This window comes from Actinia tenebrosa, unplaced genomic scaffold, assembly GCF_029948245.1.
Source record: "Actinia tenebrosa isolate PJP-AT-01 unplaced genomic scaffold, QUT_ActTen_1.0 PGA_scaffold1__47_contigs__length_23844297, whole genome shotgun sequence".
Lineage (NCBI taxonomy): Eukaryota > Metazoa > Cnidaria > Anthozoa > Actiniaria > Actiniidae > Actinia > Actinia tenebrosa.
This window is the reverse complement of record NW_028292578.1, coordinates 13,870,045-13,894,770: the sequence shown is the minus strand read 5'-3', so window position 1 is coordinate 13,894,770 and position 24,726 is coordinate 13,870,045. Positions and strand designations below refer to the sequence as shown.

The following is a 24,726-nucleotide window of genomic DNA, read 5'->3' as shown; positions in this document are numbered from 1 at the left end:
CACGTGAATGTAATACCATCTTAATATACTGTCACTCCTTAATGTTTTTTGTTTTTATGCTTTTGCACCAACGTTTTTCTACTCACGATTACCGCTTAAAACATGTTTTTAGAGTCATGACCTCAGTGAAAGATGATCTCGTGTTCTTCTTTTACTGCTTCAATTTCATCAAGCTTAGCAGTTTGAAGCACTATATTTTCACAAGCGGAAATTTGGTCGCTCATCAGTGCCTGGAGCGGAGTTATTGCCACCAAAAGAGGATTTTTAGGGTATCGACTAGTGTTTGGATCGATTTCTTGAAGATGTTTGATCATCGGAGTTACAAGCTGGAAAATAATTGACTTTGCATGACCTGTCGGCAGCGAAACAAACGGGTCTTTGGCATCCATAAAACTTTCTAGGGATTTCCTTTGATGAGTAATTGGTTGAAATTGATTTTTGTTTTGATAAAACGTGATATAGATCGCTTTCGAAATTACAGTTTGTGATACGATGCGGGCTCAATTTTGGTCATCGGCCATATTTTTTGTTTCGGCCCTCAGGCCGAAACAGTCACTACATTCGGTTTGCCGGACCATAATAGTCTCCGTGCGTGTCATTTAGCTGTCAGAGTTTTGGACCTAATCCAATCATATGCCGTTTCCATCATAAGCAATGGGAAAACGTAAAACATTTCACCATGCGGAGTATTTGGGAGAGTTGCGTGAATCTTCTCTGAGGTAGTTGTGTAGACTATATTATGCCCTTTCGCATGACGCCATTTTTTGGGAAAAAATATATTATTGATTAACCCTACGACAATGCGTATTTTATTCCTAAGTCAGTATCTAGGTCCAAGTCGCCAACTAGGTAAGTCATTGAAAAGTTATCCAAAAGCTTTTGTGATTGTGCGGCAACAGTCTCAGCTACCTGTGAGCATAAGCTGAGAAAACTGGTGAGTTTATCTATGTAACTAACAGTTGATGCATATATATTTTGTGAAGCAAGCTTCCGATATGTTGTAGCTTCATGCGCATCTGAGGACATGATTTTGCTATCAGCTATTATTTAAACTAGGTCCTAACAACCAGTGCGTACTTTACAACTTTAAAGATAGATTTCTATAAAATCATCAGTTTTCATTTATTAATACTCTGATTTAAAGTATAATTTCTTGGATTCGGTAATATTTTTGAAGCACCAAAAGATGTAAATTTTGAGTAGATTGGTGACGGCGCACTGGTCAAAGACAAGCCTTGTATCTTTCCGTTCGAATTGAGACTTTCGCATTTTCTTCAAGCTACGATATAAGAACTAAATACATTTACCATAAATGTCAAAGAGCAGAATGAAGGTTTAAAAAGTATCCTACATTCAACATAGCGCGTACAGTAATGCTCATCTATGTGCTCATGTGCCAAAATATTTTGCACCAAGTACTCTGCTCTCTGCGATATACTATACTCAATCATTGTTTATATCTATTGTCGGATCTCTCATTCGTTCGGCGAGACGTTATATGTACGTACGTTGCCCTGTTTTCTCCCAAAACACTACGATGTTTCAAAGCAAGAACCACTAAAATCTCCAAAAATCTTAATTACGATGTATTTCGTCCAAGAGAATTTTATAACAAATGTTTCCATCGAAATTTGCGTAAGACTTTGCAACGTGAAAGCGTACCGCGAGATCGCTATTACCACAGCAAGACCAAAATTCTTTATTCAGCAATGCCACACAATAAATAGATAACGGGCCGAAACATCACCGCTTTCGAAGCGATATAGGCTTGTTAATACAGACTCGCGCATCAAAACCAGTTTAAACCAGTATGAAACCTGAAATTATGCATCTCATTATCCAGATTCTTGGATAACGGCACTACAAAAGAAATACACGATTTCTGCAGAGTCTCCTTTCCTTCTCTCGCCCGTATAGGAGTTAAAAGGAGACTCTGCTCGCAGGGTATGATCACAACAGGTAAGTACTTCATTTATCACATGACCCATACGACCCTGTTCGCGCGCTCTAATAAAACCATTGGAAAAAGTCACGTGATGGGGGCCGGACGGCTTTGAGCGAGCAGGGCCGTACGCATCCATACGGCCCTGCTCGAATCCGCGCGCTTTCTCTTTTTTAGCTTTTATTTACTATTTCTTTCTTTCTTTTATTTTTTATTGATTTTTTCGTGAGGGTCATATGATAAAATGCTTATTGCCTGAGTAAGGTCGGGCCGTACGGAAAATTATCATATGACCCGTACGGCCCTGCTCGCGCGCTCTAATGAAACCATTGGAAAAAGTCACGTGATGGGGGCCGGACGGGTTGACGTAAGCGGGCCGGAAAAACCCGTCCGGCCCTGCTCGAATCCGCGCGCTTTCTTTTTCTTAATTATTTTTGTTTTCGTGAGGGTCATATGATAAAATGCTTATTGACTGAGTTAGGTCGGGCTGCGCTCGGTCCGTACGACATGACCTCGAGCCAAATATTTTCCCGTACGCCCCTCCACTCAGTCAATAAGTACATAGTATGCCTGATTATTATGTCCTGGCGGTATTCTTTGTGTTATCGTGCATGATGACGCTCTCCCACTGTATCCTAGTGCATCCACTGTATTATCTGTATCCTGGTGCATCCACTGTATTCTAATGCTGTATCCTACCGTATCCACTTTAGTGTATCCTACTGTACCCTAGTGTATCCAGTGTGTCCACTGTATCCAGCTGTATCCTAGTGTATTCAGTGTGTCTTAGTGCATCCACTGTATCCAGTGTATCCTAGTGCATCCAGTGTATCCTAGTGCATGCACTGTATCCAGTGTATCCTAGTGCATCCAGTGTATCCTAGTGCATTCACTGCATCCAGTGTATCCTAGTGCATCCACTGTATCCTAGTGTATCCACTGTATCCTAGTGCATTTACTGTGTATCCATTGTATCTACTGTATCCCAGGGGTTGCGAAGGGGAGAGAGGGGCATATATTTACTGAGTTATTTTTCATGCTTTTTTTCTGTCATTCCTATTATTGATTGCTAAATTAAGTCAGATCTGGACACATCCCGCCATACCACCTCCAAACATTTATGAAGGAACCGAAGCAATTGAGTGTACTGACAGCTATGTTAAATATTATGTAGTTTTATTATCATTTTAAGTCTTACATGTTGGTATCACTGAAATTCGTAACTAGAGTTAGAATGTAGTATACTGTATACAGTATGATATAATTATATTTCTTTAAGTTCTTGTAAGACATCCAATGATTAACTTTACTTAATGTCATAGCATAACAAAATTGGCCAAATGCTCTCTCTGCAAGACCTCAGCTAGGTTTGGAAGAATCGTTCGTGGGCACATTTTAGATGTTAAATGGAGCTTATAAACAAATCTGCATTTACACCTGTCCATCACAATATATATTTGATTTGCATCAACGGAGGCACGAAAGAAATCGATATTTAAGGTTTTCAATCATTCCCAAGAGAAAAGTATAACAATAGACACGCCTGCCATGTTGGAGGATATAACAAAGAGACCCAAGAGAAAAGTATAACAATAGACACGCCTGCCATGTTGGATGTTATAACAAAGAGACCCAAGAGAACAGTATAACAATAGACACGCCTGCCATGTTGGAGGTTATAACAAAGAGACCCAAGAGAAAAGTATAACAATAGACACGCCTGCCATGTTGGAGGTTATAACAAAGAGACCCAAGAGAAAAGTATAACAATAGACACGCCTGCCATGTTGAAGGATATAACAAAGAGACCCAAGAGAACAGTATAACAATAGACACGGCTGCCATGTTGGAGGATATAACAAAAGAGACTAATTCCAAGTCTTTCGTTAAATCATCCAACATGGCGGCTATGAATATAAGAAATGGTAAAAAAAATCAAAATCATCTCCATCACAGTTTGTACTAAAGAAAACTGTTTTCGATTTGTTTTTTTCAAGCGATTCAATCTGCTTTGTTTGGCTTAACTTTGCGTGACAAACTTTGTCAGCACAAATCGCACAAGGAGTTTAGCCTCCAACTGAATATGGTTGTCAGCCAATCAGATTGTGAGAAAATGACAAGATGTTGTAAAAAGCTTAACGTTTATGGCGCAAACGTCGCAGTTTTGGAGGAAATGGCATAAAATACTTTGTAATATAAAAAATAAAATATTTCCCATCCAACTTTGTAACAGATATTCCAGCTAGCGAGGATTACCTTTCGTCACTAGCTATACATCATACTAGGGTAATAAGGTAATAAGGTCAAGCCAAACAACATGCCAAGAGTCTCCTCGATTTGTGCATGTGCAACTTCCGTCGGGGTCATAGCTTGGGAGGCATACATCTCTGGCAACCATTCATTGTCATGCTTCTGAAGCAGAACTGCCCTGAGGCCACTCTTACTCACATCAGTTGAAACCTTCGTTTCCCTCTGTGGTTCATAAAACTGTAAGATGGGTTCCTTAGTGAGGTAATCTTTGACATCGTTCATTCTTTCTCAGCCTCCCCAGTCCAGCGGAAACTTGAACCATCTCTTGCCAGTGACCTCAGCTCCTTTGTAGCTTCCGACACGTTAGGAATAAACTTGCCAAGATAATTGACATGTCACAGGGCTCTTCTCAATCCCTCTCCTTGATCGCCTCGACTTTCTCCGGGGAGGCAAGGGCGGATTCAGCCAAAATGTTAGGGGGGGCTAATTGAGTTTAGGGGGGGCTAATTCAGTTTCATTAGTCAACACAACGGAAAACAATAAAAAAGCATCTAATTCCTCAGTTTTGTTTTGTTTTGTTTTTCTGTTGAAGGGGGGCTTCATAATCAGCCCCCCTTTGCCCCCCTGACTCCACCGCCTTGGGAGGGTCGAATGCCTGCCTCTGAAAACACCTCCCCCAGGTATGCATTCTGTTGAAAGAGACATTTATTGAGATTCAAACGCATGTGGGCACCCCTAATTAAGGCGCTGAAGTGTTAGTTCAAGTCTGCTAAAGTGCTGCCCCAGGCAATAACATCATCAATAAAGCTGCGCGCACCCTACAGCCCTTCAATTACTATCCTGTGGAAAACTTCAGGGGATGAGGACAGACCCATTGGCAAACGATTAAAATGATTTCTCCCAAAGGGGGTGGCAAAGGTAAGCTAAGGTACATAGTTTTGCTGACTCTTCCTCCATTTCAATCTGAAAGAAGCCATGGGCAACATCTAATTTACTGAAGTACTTGGCTCAGCCATCTTGGTCTCAAGTTCTTTGCGGGTGGGAAGCTGGTAATAGAGAATTTTAGATATACGTTCACGGCAAACGTGAAACGTCAGCTGACCAGTGAAAAATTCTTTTAAATTACTAAAATTGAATATCAAAAAAATCCAAGTAGTAGAAAAACAAAAAAATATTTGTGTGCGGTGAGAAAGTTTGCTAGAGGTAAAATAAAATACAGGAAAACGATGAAAACGTGGTCATGTTTCCCGTTCTTCCTTCCCGCAAACAGCAAGCGTGACCACGTTTCCATAATTTTCACTTTACCTTTTGCAAACCTTCTCGACAAAGAGAAGTATTCTTTCGTTTATCTACTACTTGGAGATTTTTGCGATTCCTTTTCACTAATTTTAAAGCAATTTTTAATCGTCAACTGACGGTTCACGTTTGCCGTAAACAAGGACGATCTTAAGCTCTCTAATCTAAAATTCTCTAATGCTCTCTTTGCACTACTTTATTCAAGTCTCTGGGATCCATGCAAATGCGAAGCTTCCCAGACTTCTTTCTCTCCTATACCATTTGGTTGACCCAGTCTGTGGGATCCCCAACCCTGGTAATTATGTGCTTCTCCTCTAGTCGTTCTAACTCCCTCTTTAACTCATCCTTAATATGGGCTGGACACCTTCTGGCTGGCCTAATCACAGGGGTAGCACTTTCCTCAAGTTGGATCTTACGCTTTCCTGGAAGACGCCCAATACTAGTAAACAACTAATATCTGCACTTATCACTTATCACTATCGGTTCCTTAACATCTCCACTTGTAACGAGGCCAACTCTTTCTGCATCTCTGGCACCAATAATGCTGACCCCTACTTCTTCCACTTCTACCATTTCTATATTGCAAATTAACGCTTTTGTTCTTTCTTTGCAACGTTTACGGTGCAAATCTCCATCGCCGGAATTGATTGGGTTGTTATTGTAGGCCTTGAGTCTAAGGTGAGTGTTCCTACTTCTAGGCTTTTCCTTGAGTTTCTCATAATCAGCAATGGAAAGTATGTTTGCTCGCAACTCAGTGTCCAATCAGAAATGTTATCAAAGTCTCATTACCGGCGTTTGCATTGCTACGCGGCCACCCCAGATAAAAATCGCGACGTGCACTTTGCAATAGACTGCCGTCAATCAAACAAGTTGACGTCATTTACACGCGTTTGGCGGCAGTCTATTGCAAAGTGCACGTCGCGATTTTTGTCTGGGCTGGCCGCGTAGCAATGCAAACGCCGGTACTGAATACTCAAAGCTTCCTTCCATGGGTCCCTTTTGGTAGGGGTGGAATTTTCTGTAACATATCCCACGAATAAATCATCATCACTACTGGTGTCATTGTCAACTACCCTTACAGGTCTTGCGATGTCCCCCTTGACCCCCCTTGATCTACACTTTTGGGCATAATGGTTTAATTTGCCACAAAGAGAAACAGGCTTTAACATAAGCTGGACACTTCATTCGAGGGTGAAGGTGCTAATAATGCCTTTTTCTTGGCCAATTTTCACAGAACTGCTACCCGAAAGTCCGAATTCACCTTTTCGAGTCACCTTTTCTGCGATAGCCGTCACGTCGTAAATACTTTGTTGGATTGTGTTACGGTCACCAAAAAGTTTGGACATCATTCATTTATTCATTCATTCATTCATTCATTTATTTATTTATTTATTTATTTATTTATTTATCTATCTATCTATCTATCTATCTATTTATTTATTTATTTATTTATTTATTTATTTATTTATTTATTTATCAGGCTTTAACCACATAAACAATTAGTGGTATGGTCCGTACAACAGAGCATGACTCCAAATAAAGTACGGCCACAATATGATCACATAATAAGTGGAATAATATTACAAATGGCGTATGTTATGATGACGGATATAATAGTTGATAGTGTGATAATAATGATAATGACTGAAAAATTAGTGAACTTATAATCAACTTGATGTAAATAAGAAAAAGATATGAGAATAGAATCATATAATATATGGAGACATATCATAATGATATGCTAAGTAAAGTTCAGTAGCAACATAATGGTTTGCTAGTAATGTCATTCGTAGTACAGCATTTAGTTCAGATTGATTTCAATGTCTTATAAGTGTCTATGCAGTAAGTGTTCAACAGACCAGCAAAGTAACGGCTATGAAGAGCAGTCTTGAAACTTGAAACAGAATCTAACGATTTGATGTCGGCAGGCAGGTTGATTCCATATTCTGGGCAATCTATTGAAGTATGAGTTCTGGAATTGTTTAGTTCTATAGTTTGAGGACCCGCGGGTTTGAGGAACAAGAAGGTACATCTTGCAGTTGTTTCTTGTGGAGCGGGAGGCATTTCTAGGCTTTACGTAGTCATCAACAGAAAACTTGTAGTAGCCAGCTCGACTTTTCAAATAGAATGTCAAATCAATGATTTCGTGCCAATACGATACAGGTAATAAATCAAGGTTAACCAGACGTTCACGATAATCCAGCCCACTATTAGGAAGGATAAATCTAGTAGCTCTGCGCTGGAGTTGTTCAATAGATTTGATGCTGCAGACTTGTGAGGGAGACCATATCTGACTTGCATATCCAATATAAGGGCGAATGAGTGTATTGTACAAAGTTCGTTTTGCCCTTACATCAAAGTATCTCGAGGCATGACGCATCAAGAACCCAAGCATACGGTATCCTTTAGCAAGGACATACTTTATGTGGTCTGACCATTTAAATATAAGATCTTCATTCTTGGATTCCCGTACCCATACAAATTCACTGAGTTTAAAGATAAAATTTAGATAGATTTCTTTAGTTAGCTCTCTTAACAGCAATGAGAAAAGCTTCAATCAAGCTAGAAAAATGATATTTTACTTGTATTTAGAGAACTAACTAAACAAACCAAGTCAGTACATTTGTACGCAAATCCGAGAACAATCCGATACCTGTCCGAACTTCTTGGTGACGGTAGCATATGGGGCGCCGATCCAGTCAATATTCTTATCATTTATTTTATGGCTTATTGTATTTTTATTGTGGTCTTTGAATTTGCTTTTATGGTGATTATATTTAATTTTTGGTGGGACTGAATTTGCTTTTGAAGCACCCGAATTTACTTTTATGGTCATTTGCTTAATCTTTGGCAATCGAATTAATATATTCTAATGCAGGATTTTTTTTATTCTGATCTGAATTTATTTATGGTCTTTGGATTTTTAACATGCTAATTATGATGCATCGATTTGACCGTGTGAGAGACTGGTTGACAAAACAAGATGGCGGAGCAAAAGGAAACCCCCTTTTCCCGGGGAGGAGGGGGGGGGGGGGTACTCCCTTTGTTCAGGTGGTAGGGGTGATCAGCGGTCGATTTTTAAAATGGCCCCTAAAAGGTACGCATATATTAAAAAGGCTCTTAAAACCAACCTGATTTCAAACCCTAAAAGGTACAGCTTTATTTCAGTAATTTACTATTAACCCCGGCTATCATGCCGGTTTAACGAATGACAGGACAGCGTATAATAAGATTATAACGATGATCATATTAAAGAAATATTTAGTGCATCATCGTAAAGTAAACAGCGGCATAGCATGGATAAATGACCCCAAAAGGTACGGAGTTATGTTACGTAATTGACTTTTGAGCCGGAACCGCTAAAAGGTCCACACAGGGAACATTTTCAACCCCTAAAAAGGAGCGCCGATCAACCCTACCACTAGCGTTGCGTGACGAACCAAAAAACGGCTGCAAAGGAGGCTACCCTACCACCCGAACAAAGGGAGTACCCCCCACCCCGGGCCCCTGTTCTTTAGTATGTCGTCATGCAGCAGAAGTCTTAAACGCTTTCGAAAATATTTCAAACGCGGATGTACAACATCTTGCTGCAGGTGAACAATCCACATTCGTTTCTCTCTCTCTTCGGACCGTCCGACTCATTCACCTTTCCAAGTTAAATATCAACTCTGACTGTTCACTTAAAGTGCATATCAGGGTTCGCTGTTTTTTGTTTAATATGATAGCTTTAACCCTTAAGATCATATAATCGCTAAAAATTATTTGATCGTGTTGCGATTTCATTATTATTTTTTCGGTCAAAGTTCCCAAAAAGCAGCAAAATGCCAAGCAACTTGCTCCGCCATCTTGTTTTGACAACCCAGTCTCTCACTCGGTCAAACCGAAGCTCGCAATGCATCATTTAAAAGTCCAAAGACCAAAAAAGTCCCATGTGACAGCTAGAGTATATGGTAAAACCATGCGACGAGAGACGGCTCACTAGCGTAGTATAAATATCTTGTTGTAGAAGAAAGTTTTCTTCGTGTACGGGTTGAATGTTTTGAGCTTAGAAAAAGAATACAATAGGACTTCACTATTTTTGGTAAGTACATCTCGACTTCTTTGTTTCTATCGACGAAAGAGAGCTACTTTAGTGCTAGTGTGCGTTTAACATACGTGTATGAAATGCCAGACTGATCTACAACCATTTGGTTTTGGTTCATCTTCGATTTCGTCATCTTAATCATCCATTACCAGTAGTTTCTCTACACATTCGACGTCTGTGTCTTCGTCAATCAGCACTTATATAAGTTATGGGATTAGGTTATGAATGAGGATAATTTTCTATTAACAGTTCATTGATATACGACTATGGTAGTGAATGCACCATAGACCCCTTTCAGCACTTTGCAATGCAGCTCAATCTGAGGGACAAAGCAATAGGTTTTCAATTGTCAGGTGTTTGGAATTCTTTTTGTTATTTCCACCCCAAATCCAGCTAATATAACGTCACCATTGTAAGGGATTTATAGTTAATGGGGTAAGATGAGGAAATCTTATTCTCATTAGTAATCTCAGACTACCAAATTAGTTTTGTTCAATTTTGACATACCTCAGAGATTTCTGTATCCAATTATCTCCAAGTTGGACAGCATTTTCAAATCATAACTGTTAAAAACAAGTGATATTCTCATTTATGTAGTTTAAAAAAACGGCACAAATTTGGGGTCAGACAGTCAATTTGTTCTTCTAAAGGCCATAGTATTTTGCAAAGTTTAAAATACTTGTGTGGTTTCGATTTCCCCATGCTTAAAAAGCAAAAAGGTCGTTTATTCTATAACTGAAAGCTAGCACAAAAGTCATGTCTGTCTTAAGGTGACTACTTTTGAACGTTCAATTTGAGCCCAAGACGTGCGCGCGCTCCATGAGGAGCTTTAGTAGCTTAGGATTTCCCTGCGTGATATCTATGACGTCTTCCTACTCGCATTACAGTTTAAGTAAGTTTTGGTTTCAAAACTCTACACTGTATTAACCTTTGCTTCCAAAAACAAACAACATTGAAAGATTTCGCTTGCAGTTCTGATAAATTGGAAAATCTATTAATCTATATTGTAATTAGCGCAATTGAGTATGCTTTTTCGTTGCTAATGATATTAAATTATGAGCATGAGTTATCAATCTGAATCTAAAATAATACTGTTTTAGACAAATTTTATATTTCTAACACATGAAAAAAAATTTTGTAGGGATTTTTGTTCGACTTTATGAGGTTTTTTAAGAGCACCGAAACTACAAAATATGACAAGTCAATGTATCTCTATGCCTTTTTGTCGAAAATATCCATGTATTATTGTAGAATGATTGACTAGCCTTCATTCGTGCAATTACTGTATACAGTCTACAAATAACTATTATCTTATGAATCTTAATTTTTTTCTAACCACTTCCAGTGGTGCAAGTTTTGCTCTAAAAGTTGGCGTAAGGCTTCCATTAAATGCTGATTATCTCGAAAACAAGCTTGGGACACCCAATTGTTCTTTCCAGATTTGGAATCGCCATTAAATTTCAATTCGGAAAATTGAAGTTTTAAAAAAAGTTTAAATCGTTTTCCAAAAGTAGGCAGTCACCTTAAAGTGAACAAAACTTGCAATATTTCATCTCCACTAAAGAAAGTTTACAAAGCATTTTGTGTTTGAAAGCTCTGAGAAGGAGTGGCCTAAACTCAGAAAAACTTGATTACACTGCACAAATATATAGTCCTTCATTTCCAGAAAACAGAAAGTACATTCATTGATGCTAACTAGTATTTCATTAAAAAAAGTTTATGTAGTTGGTAATATGATATATAATAAAACTAATAGACCTTTTTGGCTTGGGCGCAATGTTTTCCTATTTCAGACCATGTGTCATTCTCTTGAGTAAGATTCTTTGTTTGAGTTGTATTCATATTCATGTGTCTTCTCATGCACAACCGTTAAACAAATGATACTCTTGGGAATTATGACACATCAAGTCTGAAATGGCGGAAAACATTATGCCCAAGGCAGAATTAAAGATCTATAATTGATCAGAGTTTGAGCACTGTACCATTCATCCAGTCATCTTATCCCATCAATACTGCAGTTGTATTCTAAACATTAAATTGTAGCACGTTGTTTGTAGGAAAACAATTTTATTTCCACTGTGGATTCCTCCTCCATGGTGACTGATTCAATCACTATTGTCTGAGTCGGAATTTGAGAGTATACTGAAGTAGAAATTAAAATAGAATTGAAGAGTAAAAAAAAACCACAAAAGTTCATGATAATTGTTGGGTGCCACTAATAGGTTGGGTGCACCCTATGCCATCAGAATAAAAGGACATAAGGCATGGCTGCTATTAATGTTGGTTGACAAAAGACACCAAGACAAAATATTTTGTTATATTTTGTTATAAAGTCAACCAACATGCCATAAGGGCTGTGACATCACATACATGCACCACAAGATCAGAGAATAAGCTAGTTTTAGGATAGTAAGTTTATTGAAGTATATCATCTTGACATTTGTTTTGCTTGCTTTTTCTTTAGGTTTTTAAAGTCCTTTCAAGGAACCTATAGCTAAGAGGGTTATTATTGTGCAAGCATCTATAGCAACAATGTAAGTGCTACAGTAGTTTTGTTTTATTTTTAATAGTTGTAAGCATATACCGTATAATGAAGTTAATTTATAAATCTGCAGTAATAAATTTTCTGTTTATCTTAAAACTCGTTAATTGATTTCATACACAGTTAAAGCATACGTACATATATACAAAATAATGGCAGAATGCAGCTCATGTCACACCGTTATGCCTCACATGGAAAACCTAATGGTCCAATCGAATAGAAACCTTGCAGTGCAATATGATACAATCTGTGAACTTGTAGACTCTGACTCACAACCTTCACCTGTGTCAAGAAGGAAAACTCCTCCTCAACCTGAGCCCTCAAATGAACAGGCTTGCCTGCCTAAAAACTACCCAGTGCAATATGATACAATCTGTGAACTTGTAGACTCTGACTCAAGTCCTTCACCCGTGTTAAGAAGGAAAACTCCTCCTCAATCTGAGTCCTCAAATGAACAGGCCTGGCTGCCTGACAATTCAGAATGCTGCTCAGTAAAAGGGGATAAAACGCCTCTTCCTAAAGAAACTTCAGTTGAAGGTGGTCACATTCTTGCATCTGAAAACGTTACGAAAACAGAAGAAAAGAGTATTGCCCAAGATGAAAGTAGTGCAACAAAAAGTTGTAAGATTGTTGTGCAAGAAGTTTTGCCAATACCACAAGTTGTCAATTTTGTGCCCCACCCTGACAACGTGAAAAATGTCAGAAAACCCAAAGACACATTTGTCACAGTTGAGGAGGATCATATTGGAAATGGTGAGCTACATAGGCATGTTCCAGAGGTTTCCACAGAGAAAGAAGACACAAGCGATGGCTACAACTTTGCTAAAGAAGATAATTCAGCAAAGCAAGACCAAAGCCATTACCAAACATTGGGGTTTCCAACCAACATTGACCACTGCTCTGGTGAGAATATTTCTACTGATGAATGCCACAAGAGAGATAGGCATTGCTGTGCAATGCCAGACATTTCACGTGGGGATTTGATAGCTATCACAAGATTTAGGCATTCATACAAACACTTTATGGTTTATATAGGAGATGGGGATGTTGTGCACCGAACAGGCGGAAAAGACGAGTGGTTCAGCTTTAGAAAAGGAAGAATCAAAAGGGAAAAGCTTGCCGACATTGTATCAGATAGCTCTATGTGTACATTGGTTATTGAAAATGGGTCATGGGAGGGTCATGACCCTCTACCCACAGACGAAATCATCGACAGAGCCATTTCAAAAATTGACGAAAAAGGATATAATCTGATTTCAAAAAACTGCGAACACTTTGCTCGCTGGTGTCGATATGGGCAAGAAGTCAGCAAACAAGTAAACGACCTACTATCTCAAATAATGCTTGCTGCAGTTATTAGTATTCCACTACTTGCTTTTACATGTATCTTCTATTTTTTTTAATGAGCTACAGTAAAAACCTGCAAAAAAACCCAGTGGATTAAGAACCACCAGGCTGAAATTTAGCCATTAGAGATTTTGTACCATCACGTGACGTCAGCCATGTTAGATGACAGGAACAATACTACATTTTACTTGAGAAAGAATTCAATTCCCAAGACCGAAGGGATCTTTTGTTCTGATACCAACCACAGGCAGTCCGAGGTAGATTATTATATGGGCGTGGGCAAGCGATATACAAATATACCAATATACAAAAAGCACTTCAGCCTTACAACTGAGACAGGTTCTTACGTGAAAATTACATTAAAGCTTTTATTGACAAACATCTACACTTGCATGTTCTAATAAGATCTTTGAGAATATTGTTAAATGTTTAATATAAATATAAAACCTTCTGGGGTCAATACCTGTAGCTGTAACTTCTTAAATAAAACACCTTTAAATAAGAACCTAAGTGTTAATAAGTACTCAGCCTGGTTTCTCACTAGATACCAAATATATAAGAACCAATACAGCCTGACTTGGAAAATTGGTGCTTCTTTTATGTTGGTTTTTACTGTATTTGGTTAAAAATCTCCAAGCAAATGCAGACGATACTGAACTGATGATGGCACACCAAACTCAAGATGAACAATATTAAGACTGCTTCTTTTGAAACGCAAAAAGAAAAGATCGTTAGTAGTTGGAATGGTAGTTGAATAGTACATTTATTATTTCCATTGATTTCTCTTGTGTCTTGACTATTACACAAGTAATTTTGGTTCCACAGGTTAACTAGAGTACAAACACTAGTGTGCAACACTTTGCACTATTTAGTAGTAAATAGTAATAATTAAACAATAGAAAACAATAGGATTAGCATAATTTAGCAGTATTTAGTGGTATCTATGTTAGAGTGACCACAGTAAATCTGTGAAACACTGATTACTAAATAGTACAAAATAGTGCTAGTTAAACAAAAGAAAACAATAGAATTTGCATGAAATTGTGCTATTTAGTATTACTAAAGTTTCACGGATTTACTGTGGTCACTCTACACACTTATATTGTTTGTACTCTAAAATCACTCAGCTCTTTATTTATTACTATGTTTAGTTTGCATGCTTTTAGTGTAATATTACTGTAGTAAACCATTTGCACAGGGGGAATTAAGAGTTATCCTGTCATGCATTGCGAGTGGTCAGCATGAGATAAACCATTTTTTCCATTTAAACAGCTAAAATTAATATTTTCAATTATACTTAAAAAGATTGAGTGTATGTCATTTCTTTTAGTGTTAACTATTTTCTTAATTCTTCAAGAAATTTAGAAATATGTGTCAAAACACTGGAGTACTTTGGAGTACTTTCAGGTTTAGTAAAGATCCTACAACTGGCTACTTTTATTTGCCAAATTAGTTGAACATGTCTCCATCAATGCAAAAGCAATACCTTGGTATAATCGGCATTTTTTCAGATTTTGTAGTATTCCATGGGAAATTCCCATGCGTCTAGATTATAATATGGAGTAGAACTAAAGCTTGTAAAGTAGGGCGAAGGTAGTGCATAATAAAAGTACAGTAAAAAAATATCTCTATTGAAGTGTTTAAGTCATATGTGAACTTAGGCCCCGTCCACACGTATCCGGAAATTTTTGTATCCGCAAATTATTTTTTGCGAATACGAAAATGTTTGCGTCCACACGCAGCGTATCCGAATCGTTTTCACCGTCCACACGTATCCGTTTTCGTAAAATTTGCGGAAATGGACACAAAAATTGGCGGACACGTGTGGACGCAACCCGTATCCGTAAAAAAAATTGCGGATACGAAAATTTGCGGATACATGTGGACAGGGCCTTAGAGTTGCTTGTTGGTTCTCTCCTGTGCTTCGAGGGTTTTCCGGTTTTCCTCCCTCCGCAAAAATCGACTGTTAACTTCCAATTTGAATCCAGTGGAAGAAGAGCCACTCTGTGGAATCCACTGTTAATCCCATTATTTGTTATTTGTTTATCTAGTTCTAGCGCTTACAAACTAATTTGGGACACAAAGTTGATGACAAAGTAAACCATACTTAAAATGGTGAAATATGCAGACTTTTAGACACAGGAAACCCAAACATTAATTTACAGCTTTTTAATCAAAAATATTTATTTCAATATATAAAACGGTTATTGGTGTGAATGTGAAACTATTAGTCTTTACTCTCATTGTTATTTTTATTATTGTTATTATTATTATTATTGTTATTATCATTATTATTATTATCGTTTAATTATCGTTATTATTGTCATCATTATTATTATCACTACTGAGTACACTTATTTCAATGAAGCTGAAACCGACAAGGATTATGGGTAGCTACATTTTACATGTGTTAACCGCTTGATAACTGTTGATGGACTTGAGATCTTCTACTAGTTACAAGTTCACCTCTGAGCATCCTCAACTACTGCAGTTTGTGTCGAAACCTTTACTTGTTAAATATGAAATATTTCCCATGATTCTCAGCGATCACAGCTATCTAGGTTTTTGTTGACTAACTTTATTGAAATAAGTGTATATAAATACTTTAATACTTCAGTCAGTCAGTCATTCGGTCAGTCAGTTTAGCTAGTATAAAACGTAAGTACGTCTTGACTGTTGCTCCCTTAAAAGTCGTTGTTGTTCTGTCGTCCTGTCAGTAAATACCTGAGATAGAAATGAAAAAAAGGTAAAATAACCACTTCAAACAGAACACATTTATTTAAACTTCTATGAGTGTTGACATTATTTTTGGCGCCATTAATCACGTGACAACAATCAATACTCAATATTGAACACATGACTATTTTTCGAAAATGTATAATATTAACTTAACTTTTGATTTTACTTCATGGTTTATTTAGAGTAGTATTGTATTAGAACAAATTATGTATTACTGATATATTACGCCAACTGCCACGGTCACGGTCCCCTGTAGACCGCCACAACGCTTGCTCGTCCAATCAAAATGCCTAGATAAGCCGACGTCACAGTTGGTCCTCCTTTTGTTCCTGTTCGACTGTACCGTAAGTTTTTTTACAATATAATCTAATCTGCTCTAAACCAATCACAGTAAATTACGCAAATGGTAACCCAATCAGAATGCGAAGACGCGGCACGGTAAAAAAAGTTCTGTTCCGTAACGTATTCTTGTCCTAGATTCTTACACAATATCTGAATTAGCAGCCATTTCGCTCGCACGCTGTCTATCAACCCATTCTTATTTACCCGTCTTCGCTTCCTTCTTCTCTATGCCTTTCTTTCACCTATTAAATACCCTAACACGTCTTTTTCTTCCACGTGAATGTAATACCATCTTAATATACTGTCACTCCTTAATGTTTTTTGTTTTTATGCTTTTGCACCAACGTTTTTCTACTCACAGCCGGAAAAGCAAGAGCATGCGCACTGCAACACGTAACATGACATCCGGGAACACATCTATTGTAGCAAGACTTGGGACATGTGGTGGGTATCTTGCTCAGTGACGCACTTCGAGGGACTGGGGAGAATGCAGGGTACCCATGAGGTCTGTAGAACAAGTTGCTTCGTCTCTCTACGGATAAAAAATGTAAAATTTTTCTCAAACGTATATATAGGAACTTTGATGAAAATTCAATTCAATTCTCAATTCTATGTTGAAAAGGCATCATTTTTCAACAAATGCAGGGCATTATACAAGTGAGATCAGTTTTTTTCCTTCGAACTCTTCCACATGGGTAAAGGATTATCAAAACGCACACGATTGACTACCTGTGTTTATATAAGCGCGCGCAGGTACAATATTTTGTTTGCATACGTTTCCTTATTAATGACGACAAGCACGCGCGGTCCCTGGTTTTTGATTGGCCGACTCAAAAGCATGTCACGAGGAAAGCGCGCACTTTCGCAATAAATACACAACATGCGCGCGCTTTTATGCACTTGCCTCAAGAGTTCGTTTGACTTGTTCGGTAACTTAGACTGCAACAATCAAAGACTTTGAGCATTTGACTGGCCTATTTGCCGAACATGGGAAGCCAATTAACTTGTTACGGCTGTTCAAGTTATAGTGTCAAGATAAACAAAAGGTACAGATGGTTTATCTATTTGATATGACCAGCAAGAAGCAATGAAAAAATATGCGCGCGCATAAATTTAACAAAGACGTCGGGACGCGTTCTCAAGACGACGGTGCGCACGTAAAAAGAAGAAATGCATTTGGTTGCAGCAAGCTAAATACAGTATTTTTGCATAAACCGAGACGCAAAAGAGAAAAATATCAAGAAAGATTTTAGCCCTCAATATATACGGCAGGAAATTGAAAGTAAATCCTTGGTATAGAGGCTTTGCACCATCACGTGATGGCAGCCATGACAGGAAGCACAACAATAGTCTTTTTTCCTTTGGGAAACTGAATTTATTCTCATGTAAATCAGATTACACCAGATTCAATTGTTCCTGCATCTAGTATATCAAACCTGGATTTAGTTTTGACTATCGATTTGATTTTTTAATGATGTTTTTATTTCAGAATAAGAATGCAAAAAGAGTTGGCTGACTTGTATAATGATATTTTTGAGCGCGAAGACAGATTAGTAGAGCTTTGGTGAGTATCATCTATCAAGTTAGAAACCCTAGCTTCATTGAACTAAGAGCAGCCGTGTAGATTGAATTTCAGCGCAATGTTTACAGAATGCAAGGGAATGACAAAACGCTTTTTTCCTACAGCTTAAAGATAAAGAAACTACAGAAACGTCACAAATTTGTGGAGAATAAAAAAGCGTATTGTATTTTAGAAGAACAAAGTAAAACAGACTATGAAACAAAACTGAAGAAGATTCTGGAACTTAGAAAAGACCTGCTGCTAAAAGTTATGTAAGTAAATAACACAATCTTGAAAACTTGGGCAGGAATGAAGCTTTTTAAAGTAACAGAATTATCAACTATATTTCTAGCTGTTCTGGGATTGCCCTTCAAGATCGTGAAAGGGAACTCTTAGCCATTGAACAAAAGCACGCTAAGCTCTGGTCCCTCACGTTTGATGATGACCCAGAAGACAAGCTGGAGGAATGGAAACGAGACCTGCGCAAAGCGCATTCACAGGGTGACGTCAACAAAATAGTACCCAGGAATAGATATATGTCAGTCTTCCGCGCTAATTATTCAAAGGGTGACAGAGAAGAAACAGCCAATCAAATGTTGTTACCGTGAAATAGTCACATGGTTTCAACGTCAATGTTCATATAAAACTCGATAAATAGATAAGACGAGCGGCTGTCAGTCAATGATAAACATTTTAGGAACAATATACTGTAATAAATGTAGGAAAAATAATGATAGTTTCTCAATATTGAATTAAATAATGAATAAAAAGTGATCGAATTTAAAAGTAGCAGCTTTATCTTTCCCTTCCTTCCTTCCCTACAATGGTTCAAATCAATCTTCTCGTTTTTTCCTAGAATTCTCCATCTGACTGTCCCTCCCCTCCTTAGCATACTCTATCTGACTGTCCCTCCCCTTCCTAGCATACTCCAACTGACTTTCCCTCCCCTCCCTAGCATACTCCAACTGACCTTCCCTCCCCTCCCTAGCATACTCCATCTGACTGTCCCTCCCCTCCCTAGCATACTCCAACTGACTTACCCTCCCCTTCCAAGCATACTCCATTCGACTGTCCCCCCCCCCCCCCTAGCATACTCCATCTGACTGTCCCTCTTATGCTTATTGCATATGCTTTCACTTTGACAAGCAGAACGTTTTAATATCGAAAGTGAAATTGAAATGTATTTTTAGTATACAGTACCTGTAAGCTTGCAGAACCCCCAGGACTTGTCTTGATCATAGTTAGGCGTGGTGGAACACCACATCCCTCCAGTATTCGCATGTGTTATGCATTTATCATACACAGTGTCTTGGAAGATGAATGGTAGAGCACAGCACTTACCAGAACCAACATTACCACCGTACGTTTGTACACAGAACGGCTCTAATTATCAACCACATGCAGAGGATAGTTATTAGTGAGAAAAACTAATGAATACGTTGCCTTACTTGGAAGAAAAAGAGAGAGAAGAGGAAGGGGAGGAACTAATAGCGATGAGTTGAGATTAGTATAAGCGAACAAGAGGCCATAGCTCGGGATGGGGCAAAGTTTAAGAAAAATGAATTATATTGTAGCAGCCATGAAAAAGAAACCCCGTTACTCACCCGAACATGGAGCATGAATACATGCTCTAGATTCCCTAGTAGTGCCCAGGCATGCTCTACCAGGCATACAAACGCGATTTCTCGTCTGTAGCCCAGTCCCACAAGTAGTACTACATGGCCCGAAATCTGACCACTGACTAAACCCATCCTGTGGATTGGGGCGAAGTACGGCTCCGCTTTTGCCTTGAGCGAGTCCAGACTCTTTTTCTTCCTCTGACTTCAAAAAGCCTTCGACATCTGAATGGAAAATTCAACCTTCAGAGCTAACACAAAAATTACTTGTATATCCAAGTGTATAATGTAGTTTTTAAGCTACATATGATATCTCAGGCTAAGAAAAAAGGAAACTGAGTTGGAATGGTTTTCTGTAATCGTCTTCCAATTTCAATATTTAAGCCAAAACTTGTGGTCACAGTACTAAATGACGGTGCGATTTGTCTCCCAACAGTGTTGCGACACAAGCTGCAAGAGTGTTTAAATTGTGAAACGGAGACGCAATCGTTCCGAAGGTAGAAACGAATTCTATGCAACTTGTGTAGCGATTGCTGCAAATTGTCTTGCAACATTTTTCAAATTATGCTGTAGTTTACACGATGCAATATTCCATGCAACTTGTCTCGCAACGCCGTTGTGAAACAACTTGCAGAGAAAATTTCTCTGTAAAATCGCGCCTGTCCTATTTTTTCCCATTTCTCACCTTTATTGCTGTACTGTCCATTTCTCGAGAGGTATATGCTTCTATACGGCAAATCACATGGTCCAGGAATAACTGTTACTACGTTATTGTTATTGAGCAACACATCTTCTTTATCATTCAAGTCTTGCGCATAGAAATGAACCTTTCGATCTTTTCGCGCGTGTTTGAAAATCGTCTTGAGTTTGAAAGTCTCTGCTGTCACGAGGTAGCCTTCTCTTTTCATGCTGGACACGATCTTGACTGGTTTTTGAATCTTATTAAAGAATCTTATGCTGATGCATTTGTCTGCAATGAAGAAGATGGAAACCCTGATTCTATATACTATTTTGTCAGAATATTTTAACTAACAGATGAAAACAGTTTTAAAAGTTGCAAGAGTTTTTTGAATCATTTTGAAGAAATTTTTTTCCAAATCCAAACTCAATAAAAAGGGCCTTTGGTTAAATCCATATAGAAGGCCTCTATATAAATCATAAATCATTACTAAAGATGTTGTTCTGTCTTATGCGCAAAGTATAGTTCAATTGTTACTAGTAGTAAACTTTGGGTACCGGGCTGAATTTTCATGCAGACTCAGAAAGAAGTATATATATATATATTGTGTAAAGTAACTTGTGTAGATAGTTTTAAAAGTGGACCAAATAAGAAATAAGTAGTAAATCTGTTCAATACTGAAGTCATTAGTTTACCTCCCATGCCGTACACAGCTCGCTTGGGATCGATGGGCTTTGGTTCCCGGTGTTTGGCCACTGGGATCTCCCCTGATCCTGACCCACTGAGTACAGCTGAACCAGATTTAGTGATTGGCTTAGACGTCTGTGACGACATCGGTTCACCCCAAACGATTGGCTTAATTTCGGGTGGCGTCATTTTATTGGCGCTGCTGATTGGTCGAGCCTTGGGTAATGCCACACTGATTGGCCCAGTTTGTGGCCTGGCATTGTATTGTTGTGGTTTATTGGCGTTAATGAAATTGTAGGTAGATGACGCTTTAGGTAACCGATTCACTTGATTTTTCAAAGGATTTTGAAATCTACTATACGATGTCTGTACGACGGGTGCCGGAGGTTTTTGCGCCATATGCAAAACTTTTCCCGGTCGCATGGAGCCAGGCCCGCCTTGTAAATCTATTCCTTTATAGACAGGAGGTCGCGTTCTTGGCCATGTGTTTCCATAGTTACTTGGTGTACGTGTATACTGGGCTAACCGATGTGGAGTGTTAGTATACGATAACCCGTACCTACTACCCTGTAACGGTTTCCCCGCTATCCGGGGTCTATATCCCGTATAGACATTCTGCGATCCTTGTGAGAATGGTTTAGTGGAGAAACCTTTTCTTCTTAAGCTGTTTATGTATTTCATCCTTGCAACCGCATTATTATAACTATTCACTGGTTGGTTAGGCTGGTAAAACCCCTTTATAGCTGAAACGCCTTGATTAAGAGAGTTGATTTGAGAGTTCCTAAGACCCTTATTCGCCTGGGACAACGCTGGACCTATATTTTTTGAACCTTGTGGAAGATTTATCTTAGCCGGTTGCCTGTTCGTCTGCGCGCCAACTTGCCCCTGGACTACTGCTGGTTTGTTTGTAGACTTTACCGCCAAAATCTCTCCAATACTTTCCTTAGAAACTAAACTATCTAAGACTTCTGCTGCTTTTGCTTCTTCTTGTTCTTTGTCTTGATTACTCTCTCCGTTCGGCTTCGGACCGTAAACTTTTAGAACGTTTTGTCGAAACACACATTTCTGGTCGAATTCTTTACTGCGCACTACTTTTGAAACAGCTTTGAGTGCGAATGGCTTGGTCGTGTCGTGGCACATGAACCATCCTGGGTGGGTAAATAGTTCCAGTGCAATACTATTGGGACCGAATGGGTTCCGCTCAAGAAATGTCGCATCTTTTTCTGGAAAAAAGAATTTTACAAGAGCAAGTTAGCAAGGTGCGTCATCACAAACCAAATATGCTTACTTGCTTTCTCTAAAATCCAAGTAGACGCTGTCAGCCTAGCGTGCACTTGGGCCCACAGTGACTTAACTGTTTCTAGGTTCTATTATGTGCTGCGAGCTTAATCATAAGCTTAGCGTCAACGCACATGCGCCATAGACACCACTTAGCGATTTGTGACGATAGAAAACAAAAATATTAACCATTTCCTTTGGAAAGCTCTTTAGTAAAACTGTTGGACTTAGGTTATGGTGGTTAGGGTTAGAAAATGATGTGGAACCTTACCGAATAAACCAGTTGGCTTGGCTTTTTCCATACGGAACTTGTAGTTCTTATACCTTAAATAAAGTCCCGGATGTAAGTTGGACTCCAAAGCAACACTCCGATCAACGTGCTGGAACCCAGGCCTATGCAATCTGAACAACGTTACATTTTGGCCGAGAGAAGATGAGTCCTGTCGGGCATCTATCCCCAGGCCTTCGTAGTTTCGTTTGACATTTTTTTGAATGTCGTGGAGATCAGCGAGTTTGATTGAAAATAATTTGGTTAATGAGATGTTCTTACCAGCTGTGAATCAAAAGAGAATAAATAAACAAATGGAAATTTAAAAAATTAAATGCTTGAGGAGAATCAAGTATATTAATAAGTTTACGTGACAGTAGCCATATTGAATGGCAGCCGGGATTGAAAAGGAATTCAGCTCCTTCAAAAATGGAATTTTACTCTGTTGTTTTGTTGTCAAACTTGGCTGACTATATAGCCTAGATATCATACAAGACTGTAATTACTGAATCACAACTACTAATCCCAAAAAATCCTTTTAAAGATTTTTTTTGTAGATTTTTTTAACGTTGATAAACGTTACTCACGATACTAGATGGTTTGTTTATTACTTTTTGGTTTATGTTCAAATATTAGACAAAATATTGTCTATTGCAGTCAGCTTGGTGACCCAATTAAAAAAAATCATAGAGTAAACTATGGAACTATAAGAGAGTAGACTATTTAATCAATTGTAATAACTGATTAGACAACAAACTAAGACTTAAATGAATTAAGCTAATTAGCTAACTTACCCGGTAAAGACAAACCAACATCGAACAGAGAGAAGCTCCACACGCCGAGACACAACAACCAAATCATCTCTCTTGGGCGACACAACACTAACACAAAATATGCATTAAAAAAACACTAAAGAAACTAAAATCTAACTCTTTGAGTTTATAAACGAAGACAACATAATGGAGAAGTTTTTTAAAGGTTTGAATTTTTTGGTTTAACTCCTCAAAATGTTAAAGTGTTCAATTATGAATGGAGAGTTGTCGGTCATTGTTCTTTTTATGGATCAAATGCGTTAATGATTCCATAAAATACCTGCTTCGAGCTCAATGAACAGAATAGGCTTCACTAGCTCCACTTCGTTTACAGCGACTACAGTCATTACGTTTCATTCATTAATATTATTAGTTACGCTGGAATCTTTGTACAAAATTCAAAAAGATATATTTTAGACTGAAGTAATAATGTAGATTTTACTGGCCATAAATGAGAATAATAAATGCATTCGTATTCTTTAAAATTAGACCTGTTTTGATCATCATAAATAGAGATTTATTGCTTATTGCAGTGATGTCAGTCGATATAACCATTTCATATGTTACTGTCTTGGAAGTTACTCTGAAGGTTTTACATGGCGGAATATGTGCAAAACGTTGACAGGGCAATTCCTTCCCAGAATACAGTTCAGAGCCTTGGTCAAATGTTATCTCAATTCCTTCCCAGAATCGGACAAATGTTATGGCAATTCCATACTTAAGAAGCAATGAGAAACAGTCGGCTACGCCTCGTGTTCCTAAGCTTAATTCTCCTCGTGCTCTACAGCTCCCAAGCGTGTTTATATATCACAATACAGAGACATGCGTGCGCGTTTTAAATCCTTAAAAATAAACACTCGAATTCGGTAAACATCGCCGTCTAGGAACTATAATACACACTGTTTCCCACGATCCCAGTCTTAAAGTAAATGCAAGCCCGAGCTCGTGCATTTTAACTTGTTTAAAAACCAGCCACGCCTTATTTCTAATGTTTGATGCCCGGCTCTCCCCTATTAATGATATCAATGCCAACCCCAACTTTAAATTAAGGTCAAATCTAGGTTTTCTTCCATTGAAATTTAAACCCGACATCAAACAATATAAATAGGGCGTGGTTGGTTTTTAGTATATATATAGTTATTAGTATAATAATAGTCTTGGGTAAAATAAACTTAATGTTGGCCTGAAGATTTACAACGATGTATGAATGGGCGGGTCATTCTTGTTAAATTTAATAAAAAAAAAAAAAAAAAAAGAAATTCATAAAAAAATATAAATAAATA

The 24,726-nt window shown here is 38.2% G+C and overlaps 3 protein-coding genes and 1 long non-coding RNA gene across 4 annotated transcripts; 3 read left to right on the top strand and 1 right to left on the bottom strand.

The window, feature by feature from the left end:
- The first annotated feature begins 141 nt into the window (after window positions 1–141).
- Window positions 142–4,164, top strand: LOC148909926 (uncharacterized). Its single transcript, XR_016120339.1, has 2 exons — window positions 142–1,959; window positions 3,265–4,164. It is a non-coding gene; the product is annotated as an uncharacterized LOC148909926 (long non-coding RNA).
- A 5,273-nt stretch (window positions 4,165–9,437) lies between these two features.
- On the top strand, window positions 9,438–15,097 carry LOC116301363 (uncharacterized). The gene is made up of 3 exons (XM_031710403.2): window positions 9,438–9,569; window positions 12,037–12,106; window positions 12,238–15,097. The coding sequence occupies exon 3, from the start codon at window positions 12,267–12,269 to the stop codon at window positions 13,515–13,517; it is 1,251 nt and encodes a 416-aa protein (XP_031566263.1). The 5' UTR covers window positions 9,438–9,569; window positions 12,037–12,106; window positions 12,238–12,266; the 3' UTR covers window positions 13,518–15,097.
- Window positions 15,098–16,092: 995 nt separating this feature from the next.
- On the bottom strand, window positions 16,093–24,695 carry LOC116301362 (uncharacterized). The gene is made up of 8 exons (XM_031710402.2): window positions 23,426–24,695; window positions 22,635–22,916; window positions 21,094–22,308; window positions 20,405–20,689; window positions 19,708–19,944; window positions 19,304–19,486; window positions 16,902–17,074; window positions 16,093–16,185 (listed from the first exon to the last, which is right to left on the bottom strand). Exons 1-8 carry the CDS (start codon window positions 23,490–23,492, stop codon window positions 16,108–16,110), a joined length of 2,520 nt encoding a protein of 839 aa, XP_031566262.2. The 5' UTR covers window positions 23,493–24,695; the 3' UTR covers window positions 16,093–16,107.
- On the top strand, window positions 16,888–18,831 carry LOC116301364 (uncharacterized). Its single transcript, XM_031710406.1, has 4 exons — window positions 16,888–16,986; window positions 18,032–18,106; window positions 18,229–18,375; window positions 18,456–18,831. Exons 2-4 carry the CDS (start codon window positions 18,039–18,041, stop codon window positions 18,709–18,711), a joined length of 471 nt encoding a protein of 156 aa, XP_031566266.1. The 5' UTR covers window positions 16,888–16,986; window positions 18,032–18,038; the 3' UTR covers window positions 18,712–18,831.
- Window positions 24,696–24,726: the final 31 nt, after the last annotated feature.

Bases quoted from the DNA above. Each gene is read 5' to 3' on its own strand.
- LOC116301363 (XM_031710403.2), top strand. From the start codon at position 12,267: ATGGCAGAATGCAGCTCATGTCACACCGTTATGCCTCACATGGAAAAC.
- LOC116301364 (XM_031710406.1), top strand. From the start codon at position 18,039: ATGCAAAAAGAGTTGGCTGACTTGTATAATGATATTTTTGAGCGCGAA. The intron at 18,107-18,228 runs GTGAGTATCATC...TTTTTCCTACAG, and splicing joins GACAGATTAGTAGAGCTTTG to CTTAAAGATAAAGAAACTAC. The intron at 18,376-18,455 runs GTAAGTAAATAA...CTATATTTCTAG, and splicing joins GACCTGCTGCTAAAAGTTAT to CTGTTCTGGGATTGCCCTTC.
- LOC116301362 (XM_031710402.2), bottom strand. From the start codon at position 23,492: ATGATTTGGTTGTTGTGTCTCGGCGTGTGGAGCTTCTCTCTGTTCGAT. The intron at 19,487-19,707 runs GTGAGTAACGGG...GTTGATAATTAG, and splicing joins TATTCATGCTCCATGTTCGG to AGCCGTTCTGTGTACAAACG. The intron at 16,186-16,901 runs GTGAGTAGAAAA...TTTCTATCTCAG, and splicing joins ATGCTCTTGCTTTTCCGGCT to GTATTTACTGACAGGACGAC.